At 29.5% G+C, this 15,572-nt stretch overlaps 2 protein-coding genes across 3 annotated transcripts; one reads left to right on the forward strand and one right to left on the reverse strand.

The window, feature by feature from the left end:
* Positions 1–2,773: 2,773 nt before the first annotated feature.
* LOC105205047 lies at positions 2,774–4,819 on the forward strand. 2 transcript variants are annotated; one of them, XM_011174338.3, is made up of 5 exons: positions 2,774–2,926; positions 3,121–3,250; positions 3,571–3,645; positions 3,718–3,938; positions 3,999–4,019. In XM_011174338.3, the coding sequence occupies exons 1-4, from the start codon at positions 2,912–2,914 to the stop codon at positions 3,933–3,935; spliced, it is 438 nt and encodes a 145-aa protein (XP_011172640.1). In that variant the 5' UTR covers positions 2,774–2,911; the 3' UTR covers positions 3,936–3,938; positions 3,999–4,019. The 2 variants fall into 2 exon arrangements, with proteins under 2 accessions (XP_011172640.1, XP_039313183.1); XM_039457249.1 differs by lacking the exons at positions 2,774–2,926; positions 3,121–3,250; positions 3,571–3,645 and adding exons at positions 4,252–4,356; positions 4,516–4,819 and having other exon boundaries at positions 3,795–3,938; positions 3,999–4,172.
* LOC120359516 (protein ALP1-like) lies at positions 4,816–6,750 on the reverse strand. Its single transcript, XM_039457248.1, has 3 exons — positions 5,993–6,750; positions 5,683–5,920; positions 4,816–5,606 (listed from the first exon to the last, which is right to left on the reverse strand). Exons 1-3 carry the CDS (start codon positions 6,346–6,348, stop codon positions 4,896–4,898), a joined length of 1,305 nt encoding a protein of 434 aa, XP_039313182.1. The 5' UTR covers positions 6,349–6,750; the 3' UTR covers positions 4,816–4,895.
* Between the last annotated feature and the right edge of the window lie 8,822 nt (positions 6,751–15,572).

Consider the following 15,572-nt stretch of genomic DNA (forward strand, 5'->3'; position numbering starts at 1 on the left):
TTTGTATGTATAATAATACAATTCGTATTTCATTTAAGAATTCTTAAAGGTTAAAAATTATAGAAGTAATTCTTATTAAATGACAATGCATTTATAATACAATAAAATAGGTCATTATGTTTTTCATAATATTTTTTAAATAATGCTGCAATATTTAAATAATGCTGAAGTAATATTGCAAAAAAAATATCTTTGCAATGTTTCTGCAACATTGCATTGCAACGCGCAACACTGCAACATTGCAGCGATGTTGCTGCAAGCTTTTGTGCTGTACGGGTGATTTTGAAGGATGGCCGTATCGTTTCCGGTTCGTTGGCGTGGAAACGGGTGCCAATAAACGCTAAAAAATGATATAAGATCGTCTTCGCAAACCTACCAAACACAACGTTACATGTAACATAAATGTTAGTTGTAATTTCTCATTCAACAATGTAACTGTTATATAACGAGTGTGTTATATAACAGTTACATTGTTGATTAGAAAATTACAACTAACATTTACGTTACATGTAACGTGGTGTTTGCTGGGAAGTAATGCTTAAGCTAACGCTTGTTTATGCATCGGCTGTTTCCGTGATATTTCCTATGAATCCTCCAATGAGAATATTGCATACATTGAGCTGAACGGATCAGGGGTCCTATTCTTGAAATCATGCAATTAATTTTTGTATACGAAAATGGCAAAATAACCAATAGGAGAATATCGTTGAATAATTTCATTGGTTATTCTGCCACTTTCGTATACGAAAATTATTTGCATGTTTTCAAGAATAGAGCTCCAGTCCGCGGCTGGTTCCGATAGCGCACATCCCGATAGAACACAAACCACTCACAATGGCAGATGCCTAGAGATTTTCCGTAGGTTGGGTTAGATAAGTCAAGATGATTGGTTGGTGAGCTATCGGGATGTGCGCTATCGGAATCCTCCCCCAGTCCGACCCTTATGGAAATGAACTATTGGAAAGCCAATAATCACTATATATTGACTTACAATAGTGATTATTCATTCTCTAATAGTGATTATGTAGCATCTAATGATTGGATTATTTGCAATAATCATTTCCTAATAGTTTTTGAATGAGTGATTATTGATTTCATAATGAGATTAATTTAATTATTGTATTATATATGGTATATATTTTCTAATTACATTTTTATTTAAACAAATAACAGAAATGTTATTCTAAATGCTATTCCGCATTTGCAAAATTAGTAAAAAAAACTATAATTTTATATTTGTTTATATAAATATTGTGCTTTAATTATACATATTTTATTTTTTCAATAACGTATATTGACCTGATCTACCAGTTATATACACATATCAGCATAAAGTGTTCACAAGTCATCACGAGGAATCAGTTCGCAGCGATCACGGAGGTTAACGTTCACCGGAGTCGCGACTTGGATGGGTGACTGCTTGAAAATTTCCGAAAAAATATTCCCGAGATTTTTTTTGCGAAAAATGTTTTTTTAAAATGTTACACAAATCTTGTTTTGTTCATTAGATGTGATGTAATAATTTTTATGTAAATATTTTGGAAAAATGGGATGTTTCAATGCAATATTTTAAAAAGCGGACATCTTAATGTTGCTGCAATCTTCCAGCAATGTTGCAGCAATGTTTCGCAATCAAAATGCAATATTACAATGTTTCAATGAAATCATTCTGCAATGTTCCTGCAATCTCTCTGTGCTGTATGGGTTCATACGTTTTTTAATATTTTTGGAATGTATATGTAATAAATAATCTTATATTTTGGAAAAATTTGTTTAAAGATGGAATCGATATCGATTCGACATCGATTCGACGATGCGATGATGCAAAAAGAAAATTAAGTAATTGCATTTCTACCCACATAGCACGTAATATTGCAGTGATATCATAGCAATATCACTTTTACATTGCAATATTACAAATGAAATATTGCAGAAATATCACGAAATATTACTGTGATATCACAGTAATATCAAAATGTCCGCGAAAACGCATCACAGTAATATTACTGTGATATTTCATAGTAATATTACTGTGATATTTCACAATATTTCTGTGATGTTTATGTGATATTTAAATAATATTGCAAAAAATTAAATAAATAAATTATTTCAATTTATTTTATTTTTATTGTTATTCTTAATATTATTTTCATATCGTTACATGTAATATATATTAAACATAAAAAAAATAATTATATTTATTAAAACAGAATACAATAATGTAAACGTAATAAATGTTTAATTTACAAAAAAAATCTCTTGTATCCTTTTTCATTTTTGTTAAAAAAGTTTCAATTTGAATTATAATTTTAATTTATGTTCAAGATTAAATAACAATACAAAATATTATTTACATGTAAAAATATAAAATTTTATATGGAACAGCGTTCCACACGTACCCCTTAAAAAAAAATTGATAAACTTGTTTCAATAAACTGATTACTGATCAGTAACTGACAAAATATAATCAGTTACTGATCAGTAATCAGTTTATTGAAACAAGTTTATCAACTTTTTTTTCAAGGGACGTTACATTGGAAAAAAATTAGAACAAGTATTCGTTTCCAAATTACAACAAGCAACAATTTTCTTTAAAATCTCACTGAAGTGTGAGCTAGTGAGTCATGGTGAGTCGGCCCGGTCGGCCGCAATGGCGTCTAGATATAACACCTGAGGCTGCACTTGACTCACGAGAAGGTCTCCAGCGGCGCGGCCACCTAGCGGTGGTGCCAGCACTCACTTGTTTGCGTGGAGTCTTAAGGTACAATTTCATGGTGTCGCTTGTCGCCGAGAAAAGTAGTCACGTGACCAAATTATGTCCAGTTCTTGTCGCTAGCGATGCCGAAGAAAAGTAGGATTGAATCCAACTTCTAGCGACGTCGCTTCACGTGATTATCAAGTAAATTTGAATATGGATCTGCAAGATGTAAGTACAATAAATAAATTAATTAATTAATACAGATTTCTTGTACTCTTATATTTATTATATTAAAATACCGGAACTAAAAAAGTTGAATAAATGGAATGAATTCAGCTTGTTATAATTTTGAGGTTAAGTGTGATCACATGCATAGTTCGGTAAAAATGATTAAAATTGTAATAATTTCATAAAATTTTCAGATAGCTGTTGTACATACCTGCGGGATATGTGAAACAATTATTGATCAAAACGACATTCCAATGCATGATTGTATAAGAACATACAAAAAGTTCTTCGTGGATAATAATAATTATTTTTATCCAGTAACAGGTATAATATATACAATATAATAAAAGAGACGAGAGTTACAACGTTATTGTTGATGCGTACCAGTACTTTTGTGTTTATTGATGAGTTTCCATCAAATTGGTACGAACGTTTTAACCCGAGTTTGAGTCGACAATTAATAAAAAAAACTAATCAAGCCGTTGTTCACATAACATGGTGTGACTCGCATTAGCCCTCTTTTATTAAATTATTAAATCTCATAAATCTTCCAAATATCTTTAAAAAATATATATATATACTTAATTTTTATTTTATCATTGAAAAAAATAACATTCTACAAGAATGTATATTATTATTTGTAGGTGACAATCGCATTGTTCGACGAAGCCTTGTCAATAACAAAGAAGTCGTCTTGCCGGTTCGTGAAAAGATTAGTGGTAAATAGAAACTTTGAAATCTTGAAAATTATAGTAATAAGTCTGCATTTTTTTAACGGAAATTGATTTTAGGAACTATAACAACACTTTCGTCAAACGAATTACAAGCTGAAAAGGAAAATAGATCTCATAATGAGAGAGACAAAATCGCGAAGTCTACATTAAATTACGATGACGGAACTTTTAATTTTATTAGTTCAAGAACGAAGGCCCCTGTGGGATTTTACTATTCCATTAGAACAGCGATGTCAACGCAAAAAAACTCTGGGATAAAGTGTCAGAAACATTGAGAGGTAAAAAAAGCGTTAAAAATATTCACGGTTAAAATATTTAAAGAAAAATTTTATTTACAGGTAAACTTAGTGGTGTAGAAGCAAAAAAAAAAAATTTTTTAATTTACATGACGCCTATAGACGAATAATAAATACTGAAAAACGCCCTAGTGGGTCGGCTAGACCTTTCCCTACAAAGAAATGACACCACTATGAATCCATGGAGTTTTTGCGTGACTTATGCCTTGTCAAAAAGTAAAAATTATATACAGTATTTTAATTATATACACTTTTGAACTGTTTCCTTTTTAATTTATAATTTTTATATTTTTAGGGGAAGTTTCTAATATTGACGCTATTGATGTCGATGACTCTGTGAGTAACATTGGCGAATCAATAAATGATGATGCAACTTGTGATGGCTCATCAGAGGCATCAGGTACTTGATATTAATATCTGTTTTGAATGTTTTATGCTAAAATGGTTTTCACAGAAACTAGAAGTATAAGAATAATCAGTGTTCTATAATGAATGATGAAAGATTTTGATTACTCTATCAATAATCAAAATATAATAATAATAAACCATTAAACTACAGGTACAACAACTAAAAAGAAGAAGACCTCGGGACAGCAGTCCGATGCATTAGATAGAATTGCCGATTCACTCTGTCGACCATCAACTCCACTTGTATTACCACCAGCACCCAAATGTGATGAAATTGATTCGTCATTAGCAGTAATCGGATGGAGGTTAAGACAAATGAATCCAACACAACAATTACATGTCATTCAGCAAATGATGAACCTAACTTTTGATGTACTCACAAAAAATTAAGTTTTATTATTTTTTTAAAAACATACATCTGTTACATTTTTATAATAAAGTTTAAATCAACTCCACTGATATTTTATAATTTATTATACATTTTCAGACAAGTTAAATTGCATATATACAATTAATGAATGAGTATAAGAACTAACAATGATAGAATTGACTTGGTATGGCACCTTCACTATTAAAATATTTACAGAATTCTTCTCGAATTTGCATCGCTTGACGAGAACTATTATTAGAACCGCACTGAGTTATGTTTTCTAATGCACTATTATTCGTGCAATTTCTCCAAGAACCTGGAATAAAGCCGTCATCACTTTCTCGATCAATTAGTGTTGGAGTAACATATTGATTTTCTTCAATATCCATCTGACGAATCCAATTATGGAGGCATATAATAGCTTTAACAATTGAAATTGTCTTTTCCATATTACAATTGATTGGTCTCTTCAAAATTCTCCATTGACTGACTAAAATACCAAATGTATTTTCGATTGTTCTCCTAGCTCGACTCAATCGATAGTTATAAATATTTCGCTCGTCGTTTAAACCGCCTTTTCCTGGATAAGGCCGGAGTAAATAATCTGACAATTGAAAGGCTTCATCGCCCACTAGAACATATGGTAAAGGAGGTCCACCTGGGCTGAGAGGTTCTGGTGCAGGTACGTTCATTTCCTTTGATGCAAATTTTAGACCCATCGTTGAATCTCTAAAAATACCACCGTCACTGCGACGACCGTAGGCTCCTATATCAACGAACGTGAACATATATTGTGCGTCACAAATTCCGAGGAGCACAATACTGTGAGTCTTCTTATAATTATAATAAGATGAGCCTGCTTTAGGTGGACACTAGAAAAAGAATAATCATTTAAGCATCAAACTTATAATCTCCAATGATAAATGTTGTACTGATCAGTAACATTACTTCAATAATAACATGTTTGCCGTCAATTGCGCCTATGCAATGATTGAAATCCCATTTCTCTTCAAATTCTTTAGCAAGGTGTAGCCATTCCTCTGTTGTTTTTGATGGTGGGATCACTTTCTGACGAATGCAGTTCCATATAGCATCGCATGTTTCACCTATAACGTGGCTTATTGTTGAAGCTCCAGCGAGAAAGTGATATGACATTGAATGCATCGAATCACCAGTTGCTAAATATCTAAAAATATTAATATCAAATATAATTATTTTTGAATTCATAAGGTAATGCACGAAATAAGGACAAACAAACCTCAATGTTATAGATAGTCGCTCTGCAGGAGGTAACGGTTCTCTAATTACCGTTTGTTTAGTGATTGCAGGTGCCACTAAGTGTAACAATTCTTCAAATTGCATAACTGTCATGCGATAATAGTTTCGAAAATTTTCTGGAGTTAATCTTGGAACAGATGCGTAGTAAAAACCATGTTCACGTCGTCTTTTAAATAATGGATCAATCCAAAATCTCTTTTTTTTATATTTTTTTTTTAACTTTGCAATGTATACAGCAACTATTAGTTTATTTCGCCGACGTTGCTCTTCATTTTTATTATAAATAATTGTAGCAACTTGACAGGCCCACTCGTGATATCTTTCTTGATATGACATGTTGGACACATACAATGTTGAAATTTACTTTTTTGTGTGTCTTACTTGGAACACGCGTAGTAAAATATTGGCATTGAGACTCCTTCATAGTCTGATATCCAGGATCCCCCAAGAAGAAAAAGAAGGGACACGCGTCGTCAACCTGCCCGAGGAGCTTTGAGGTTATTTAACAATTGGAATTTATTTTACACAACACCTAGGTTATGTTTCTTTTCTTTCTGTCGCTGCTTTCCGTTCACACAAGCGACGGTTGAAATCAGCGACATATAATATCACGAGACTTGTCTGTCGCTGAATATGAGCAACAAGCGACACCATGAACACATACCTTTATACACACGGCGGGACCGCATAGCGGCTGTGTACGCGTTCGCTTGTTTCGTCGTATGTTGTGACGGTCGGTGACCGAGCCGCAACATTATATACATACATATAATTAATGAACATTATAAAATACCTAATTAATGATAGAATATATATAATCATATTTTTTAATAGAGTTGAAAAAAAAGTGAAATCTAAAGAAAAATTTGTTGGAAATTTAATATTTTAATTAACTTGAAAAACCTTTTACTGTGGTGTATAATAGTCTAATCAATATTAATGAATAAACTATTTCACCAAATAATGTACCGAGCAGTAAATATTAAATGACGTAAAAATGTATATTTTTTTAAAAACTTCTTAATATACTTTGAAATATTTATTGCCAAGTGAATAATAAATGTGTATTAACAAAACTTTTTGTAAACATTTTTTTTTAAATTCCTCATGATAAAAATTTTTAAAAATTAAAATCAATTTTGTGCTCCTGTAAAAATTATAAATGACAATAAGATAAATACAAAGGTTTTTCTGTAATTTTTTAATAAAATCATTATTGATCGAGTTGTAAAGCAACAATTAAATTGATAGATTACATAGAAGAGCGTACATTATAGTTTATACATATATACAGTTTAAGGAATAAACTAAGTAAATATCTAAACTAATAATAAAGTTAATTAATTTTTTTTCTTAACATTTACTTTTATTCCACGAAAGGGCAAAGACATAATTATTTTATTTGTAAGTTGATTTCTTCTATAGGATACCGAAATTACCAAGAATATTAAGGATACTAAAAATATCGAAATTAATCAAAGAGATAGTGACGTTGCATTAATAAGACATAATAAAAACGTGGTTTGACATTACCTTGTTCTTTGAAATTAAATATTGCAACAATATATTGCAATGATATCATTGGAATATTTTAATGTTATTATCACTGTGTAATATCACAATAATATTTCTGTGATATTTCTGTGATATCAGTGGAATATTTCAATGTCATTATCACTGTGTAATATCACAGTAATATTTCTGTGATATTTCACAGTAATATGTAATATTTCTGTGATATTGCAATGATTCTGTGATATCACAGAACTATTACGTGCTATGTGGGTACTTACATTTCTACTTTTTCATCGTTTATTTGTATTATTTATTACATGAAAGAAAAGTAGAATAATTTTTGCATATAATGATTTGTAGAATCGACGTCATTCGATATCGATTTGAATAATAATTTTATTAGTTATCTGAAATTTTTTTCAGAATTTTTATATAAATTGGAACACTTTAGAAATATTGAGAAATCCATATTTTTTCTTCAAATTTTTCATATATATGTGTATTTTTAAATATTCTAAAGTTTACATTAAAAAGAGAGAACTATTGAGAACTATTCTAAAAAATATGTTATATAGAAAATCAGAAAAATTCCAAGAAAAGTTTTCATCGGAACATATAAATTTGTCTCAAATTTTTAAATATAATTTTCAAAATTTTTAGATATTTTTTAGTCATTTCCAGACTTTTTCAAAATTTCTGTAATATTTTAGTTTTTTTTTAAATTTCTCAGTTTTTTTATAGAATATTAGAATATTTCAGAATTTATGCATACATAAAAAATTGAAAGAAAAAACTTAATTACTTAATATTTTTGAAAAATGTTCTGTAATTTGTATAAAAAATATATCTCAGAAAAATTTTTATCAACAATAGAGCTAACGATGTCTTTCTTCTCAAACCGATTTTTCTAGTTTTATCTTTTTTGTATACCAAAGTTATTACATACGTTTATAAATTATATATTTTTCTTCCAATGTTTATTTTGAAATAGAATTGTTGCAGCATGAAATACCTTCTGTGTTTGATCAAATTAACCAAAGCATATGTACTCCGATTAGGTAATTTTAATCAAATAATCGATTTTTAATAAAGCGTTAAAAATAAAGCAATTTTTGAAAAAATAAATTTAATCAAAAGTGTTATTATCTTAAATACGCAAAAATAAAAAAAATACCTTTAAGGAGGTTCATCTGGTTAGTAATTAACAGATGAATTTTGAAAAAAAATTAAATACAACTTAAGATGTGTATAAAAATATATCTCGCAAATTTTTAAGTCCTTTAGATACCTCAGTGATGAGATATTAATAAAAATATTTAGTGCAACTTTACATTGTGTCTTATGGAAAATGACATTTTTCGAGCCTTCTTCCACAAAATTTGTAAAGAATTAACAGACAGTTTTTGTACAAATTAATGATAATAACAAAAAAATATGTAAGAAAAATTTGTGCAAAGAGTGTAGATCGATTGGATATCTGAGAAATAAGAAATGAGTAGATATTTTTTACAAAAATCTCGTTTACGCGTAGGTTATCTTCCATTACTCGATGAGCGGCAACATCGGAACTTCTTACCAAAGTACGCGCTATTTAAAATGTAAAAGTTTGAGAAAAAATATTAGAAAAAACTCATAACGTAGAAATTTGACGTTGCCAAATCTAGTCAGCGTACTGCGCTAGTCAAGTCAAAGTTGAACGTGTTTCTCGCTTGACGTACTATGTACCAGATAAACCTCCTTAACTATAATTCTAACTCAAACCAATATCGAAACGATCTCGATTTTTCAATTATTTTATCTAGTCAGAAATAATTCTTTAAATAGAAAAAATTAATTTTTTTTTCGTGTTTGACGGAATGTTCTCAGAAAATATGAAAATAACTCCTCAAAACGATATCGTTTCGATATCGAATAAAATAAAAAATTACTCGAAATTGGAATCAAAAATCCATTGAAATTAATAAAAATTTTGAAAATTTTCGATTTGCATTTTCGACATCGAAACGACATCGTTTCAAGGAACTATTTCTGACTGGGTTATTGCGTCTAAAAGTCTTAGTAAACTGCAAAAACTGAAAGAAACTTTACGAAGTAAATTTCAGATGAATGATTTAGATCTTGTAAATGACATTCTCGGAATAAATGTAGAAAGAGATGGACCTACAGGAAAAATGAGGTTGATGCAACGCATATACATTATAGAGACACTACAAAAATTTAATATGGAAAATTGTAACTCCACTTGAGTCAAATCAGAAATTAACGAAAACAATGGAATCGAACACGGAAGACATGAAACACAAGTCATATAGAGAATTGATAGGTAGTTTAATATATCTGGCTAACGCAATGCATTCGGATTTAGCCTTCGTTCCAAGCGCACTATAAGTCATTTTTGTACAGATCCGAAAAAAGCTTATTGGAAACTTGCGAAAAGAACACTTCAATATATACTTGCAATGCACTATAGATTACGGAATTATATACTAAAAGCTGTAAAAAAAATGATCGCTTACGTAGATTCAGATTAAGCTGGCGACATTGAAGATCGCAAGTCATGTAGTGGAAATGTAATCGTATTAGCTAACGGTCCAATAAGTTGGAAATCAAAGAAACAAAAATCTGTCGCGCGATGGAAGCCGAATACATGTTTCTATCCGAAGTATGTAAAGAAATAGTATATATATAATACGTTTGTTAGAACACATAGGATTTAAGTCGTGCGTAACGGGTCCGAAGTATACTGTGATAATCAAAACGCGATAGAGTTAAACAAAAATCATGTATTTCATGGTCGAAGTAAACATGTTGATATTAGATATCATTTTTCACGAGAAATTAGAGATAGAAGTGAGATTAATTTAAGCTACTTACCTACGGATAAAATGATATAGCAGATTTGTTGACAAAGCCCTTAGTCAAAGCGAAACACGAAGAATACGTAAAATTATTAGAATTAAGACAATGATAAAGTTAGAAAGAGCAAATAAAAAACTTCCTCCTGTTTCATTAAATCTAATTTTTTTTGTTTGTCTTTACAAATTTAAAATTAAGTATGTAAACCTTTGCTGACCCTTATTGCCAAAAATCAATCTGTGCGTATATATTGTCATACGAATACTTCATGTCGAATGCATTGATAGGAAAAGTATTAGATTAGTGCTTTCTATGCATTTACGATGACATGTCTAATTTCATTTTGTCACGCTATACTGTTCCCACACAGCAATGGAAATCTGTAGGATATACTAAAATTATTGCGGATATACGAAATATATCTCAATTTTCTAAAGATATCACCAGTATATTGTAATAAGTAAATTATAAAATTATTCCCATGTAAGATATTCAGAAGATATCTTATCCTTAAAAAAATGAATATATTTTGTACATCTTAGAGATATCCTAAAGATGTCCAAAACAGATAGGATATCTTTCAGACGTCTTTAAGATATCTTGTTTATATAAGACTTATAAAATAATAAAAATAAATTTACGGACATTTTATATTATAAGGAAATCAGTATCGTGCTCTGAAAGTACGCAACATCTTCTCATCTATATGATCGACATTCGTGAACTGAATTCCTAAAGCGGGCGTATGTATGTACATACGTGTATGCATGTACATACACCCTATATAGTACAGAACATTGCAGCAACATTGTAGCAATGTTGCAATGATGCAAATTGCAATGCAATATTGCGGAGATATTGTAGATACTTTGCAATGTTGAATGTTGAAGTGTGAATATTTTTTCAATATTGAATCTATATTGATTTTTCTATATTAAATGCTAATGTTACTGTAACGTTGAAGTAACATTGAACAAATTATTATCAATATTTTTCTTATTTTGTAAAGAATGAAAAAAATAAAACGCTGTGTAAATCCAGAAACATAAATATTATCGATATACGAAATATAGTAGGTCTGTGGGCAAAAAAAACCTTGATATACATCTTAATGATCAGACAATATTTTTTAAATGCTTTTTAAATGTTTAACAAAAAAATTTTTTATATTTAATTTAATTATTGTGTTACATTGACTTTTTTCTAATTGTATTCTTATTTATACGAATGACAGAAAAATTATTCCAAATGCTATTCCGCATTTGTGAAAATCAGTAAAAAAACTATAATTTTGTATGTGCTTATATAAATATTGATTTTTAATTATACATTTCATCTTTTCGATTATACATTTCATCTTATATTCACCTAATCTGTCAGTTCTACACATGTATTAGTATAAAGTGTTCACAGGTCATCACGAGGGATCCAGTTCGCAGCAGTCGCAGAAATCAAGCATCGTCCACCGCGGTCACAACTTGGATGGGTGGCCACTTGAAAATTTTTGAGAGAAAATTCTTGAGATTTTTTGTGCAAAAAATGTTTTTTAAAATGCTACAAAAATATTGTTTTGGAATTATGTGGTGTAACCATACTTACATTTCAAAAATTTTTTTTTATATGTTGAATAGCTAACGTTAAGAACAATATCTCAGGAACATCTCGGATATTTCAGGAATATCTTAGATATCTCAGGAATAACGTTGAGATATATTTCACTTAACCTTGTGATATCACTACGTTTTGTTAAGTGCGGTCATTAGTATATCCTATTAATATCTCTCGTACATACAGATCTCTTTAGAATATCTTTGAGATATTGCAATATCCCGGCTAGATATTGTAACAAGATTCTACAGATTTCATTTTGCTGTGTGGCTTCATTTTAACTTACAAGGTAACGTTCGGAAATGTCCGACTCAGCAAACGAGTTTTTAATATGCTGTAATACAGATAAAAATAAGGGACACGTATTTTTTTATATGTATTTCTTTGTATTTTTAGGGGGTAAAACACCTCTTTGAAGAAAATCAGTTTTTTTTCTTTCGAAATGTATATCGTCAAAGCTATAAAAGATAGAGAAAAATGTTCTAAATGAAAGTTGAATGACTCAAAGAGTACTTTATAACAACAACAACAACAAAAAATGTTTTTTATATTTTCCCCCACTACTTACCTATTTTTTCAAAATTTTTATTTTTCTTTATGAGCAAAATAAAGCTTATTTTATTACGAATTCAATAAAGTTACGATGCAACATTCCTATTTTCCAAAAATAATTAAAAACCTCTCATACGCATAGTACGCGCACCCGTCCGCGTTTGTGCACTATGGAAGTGACTCTCTCCGATTTCGACGTGCCTTTAATATGCTGTACAGATAAAAATAAAGGACATGTATTTTTTTATACGTGCCCTAATGCACTTTTAGGGGGCAAAACATCCCTTTGAAGAAAATTGGTTTTTTTCTTTCAAAGTGTGTATTGTCGAAACTATAAAAGATAGAGAAAATGTTCTATTTGAAAGTTAAATGGCTTAAAGAGTACTTTATAATAGTAATACAACATATTTTTCGAATTAATTTTTAGTCATAACACAATTCTAAATTGAATAAGATTAAGTAATATCAAATTATTATTATTATTAAATATTAACCCTTATTATTAAATATTAACCCGTATTATTAAATATTAACCCTTTTCCCCCCTAAAAAAACTGTAAAGAAATTATTGCGAAAAATATCACTTCAGCCAGGGTTCAAACATAAGACCTCCTTCATTGAACTTGAGGAAAGTATATAAAAATCATACAAATAATACAAGCACAAAGACCTAGCTGCGAGCATAAAAGGCATTCTTGTTCAATTTGTATTGATACAGCAACAGTCAAAATATCTCTCTCTACTACTTTACAATTTTTTTATTTTTTTTACATTTTTCCCCACCACTTACTTATTTTTTTCAAAATTTTTATTTCTTTTTATAAGCAAAATAAAGCTTAATTATATTACGAATTCAATTTTATATGACAAAGTTATAATGCAATCTTTCTATTTTTCCAAAAATAATTAAAAATCACTCCATAACGCACGGTACGGCCTACTCATCCATGCGTTCGATATTACTTCACAATAAAACAAATTTGTCTTACATGACGTCGACTATGCAAAAGAGCACAAAAGCAAATCAATACAATACAATAAATATTGAAATAATACTTTTATAATAATAATAATAATAGTAATAATAAAATAAAAGTGATTTTTTTTAAACCGCTAAAATTAGTCAAATTTTTTTGTTGATATGTCACAGTAAGTACGGAAAACAAATTATAAAGAAATTATTATTTATTTATTCATAACATGTTTTTAATTGTAAATATTTCTCTTGGTTGCTTCAAAATGACACGAAACTGAAGAATAACAATAATTACGGTGTTGTAAAACATTAACATTTTGTGTACAAAATAATAAATATAACTAATCCCATACAGCACAGAAAGATTGCAGAAACATTGCAGAATGATTTCATTGAAACATTGTAATATTGCATATTGATTGCAAAACATTGCTGCAACATTACTGGAAGATTGCAGTAACATTAAGATGTCCGCTTTTTGAAATATTGCATTAAAACATCCCAGTAACATTGTAATGTTATAAATTTTTCCAAAATATTTACACAAATATTATTATACCACATAATTCCAATAAACAAAACAATATTTTTATAACATTTTTAAAAACATGTTTTGCAAAAAAGAATTTCGGGAATTTTTTTCAAAAATTTCCAAGCGCGATTCCGGTGAACGTTGCTTGGTCTGTGTGATCGCTGTAAACTGATCTCTCATGATGATCTGTGAACACTTTGATGATATGTGTATATAATTAGTAAATCAGGTCAATATACGTTATCGAAAAAATGAAATATGTATAATTAAACCACAATATTTATATAAACAAATATAAAATTATAGTTTTTTTTTACTAATTTCGCAAATGTAGAATAGCATCTGAAACAACTTTTCTGTTATTTGTTTAAATAAGAATGCAATTAGAAAATATATATATCAATATAATACAATAATTAAATTAAATATGAAACAATTTTTATTAAAAAAACAATTAAAAAATGGTTTGTTCATTGGGATGTAGATCGAGGTTTTTTCATATATTGACCTATTTCGTCTATTGATATGAATATTCATGTTTCTCAACAATACTATGATGCACACAGCACCACGGGACTGCATGCCTTTTTCTAGATGTCTTAGAGTCAACATTTGAAGGATATCTGCAGACGTTTATGCAAAGTTGATTTGCAGTCAACTCTGAAAGCCTGACTTGGATGAGTCGACTTATAATTGACATACGGTTGTGTTGTTAGGGAATGTAAAGATTCAGCGGAAAATTTAGTAACGTCGCCCGACCTTAGTTTGCTAAATGCGGATGAATAATTATGGATGAGTTAAATTAATATATTATTATACGCGAATATTCTACTTTGGCTCTTTATTGCCATTACTTCCCATACAGCACAGAAAATTGCAGCAACATTTCAGCAATGTTGCAATGTTGCAGATTGCAATGCAATATTACAGAAATGTTGCAGAAACATAAATTAACAATATACCTGCGACATCTCATGGCATATGCCAGTAATATTCCCGAAACATCGCAATATCATAATTTTTTAATAAAGTAATGGCAGTACAACCGTCCATATATCGACTGTAAGTCGACTCATCCAAGTTAGGCTTTCAGAATTGACTGCAAATTGACTTTATATAGACGTCTGCAGACATCCTTCAAATGTTGATTCTAAGACGTCTAGAAAAAGGTATGCGGTCCCGTGGTGCTGTGTGCATCATAGTATTGTTGAGAAACATAAATATTCATATCAATAGACAAAGTAGGTCCATATATGAAAAAACCTCGATCTACATCTCAATAAACAAACAATGTTTTTTAATGTTTTTTTAATAAAAATTGTTTTATATTTAATTTAATTATTGTATTACATTGATATATATTTTCTAATTGCATTCTTATTTAAACAAATAATAGAAAAGTTATTCCAGATGCTATTCTGCATTTGCGAAATTAGTAAAAAAGAATTATAATTCTATATTTGTTTATATACATACTGTGCTTTAATTATACATATTTCATTTTTTCAATAACGTATGACT

This window comes from Solenopsis invicta, chromosome 14 (assembly GCF_016802725.1).
Source record: "Solenopsis invicta isolate M01_SB chromosome 14, UNIL_Sinv_3.0, whole genome shotgun sequence".
NCBI lineage: Eukaryota > Metazoa > Arthropoda > Insecta > Hymenoptera > Formicidae > Solenopsis > Solenopsis invicta.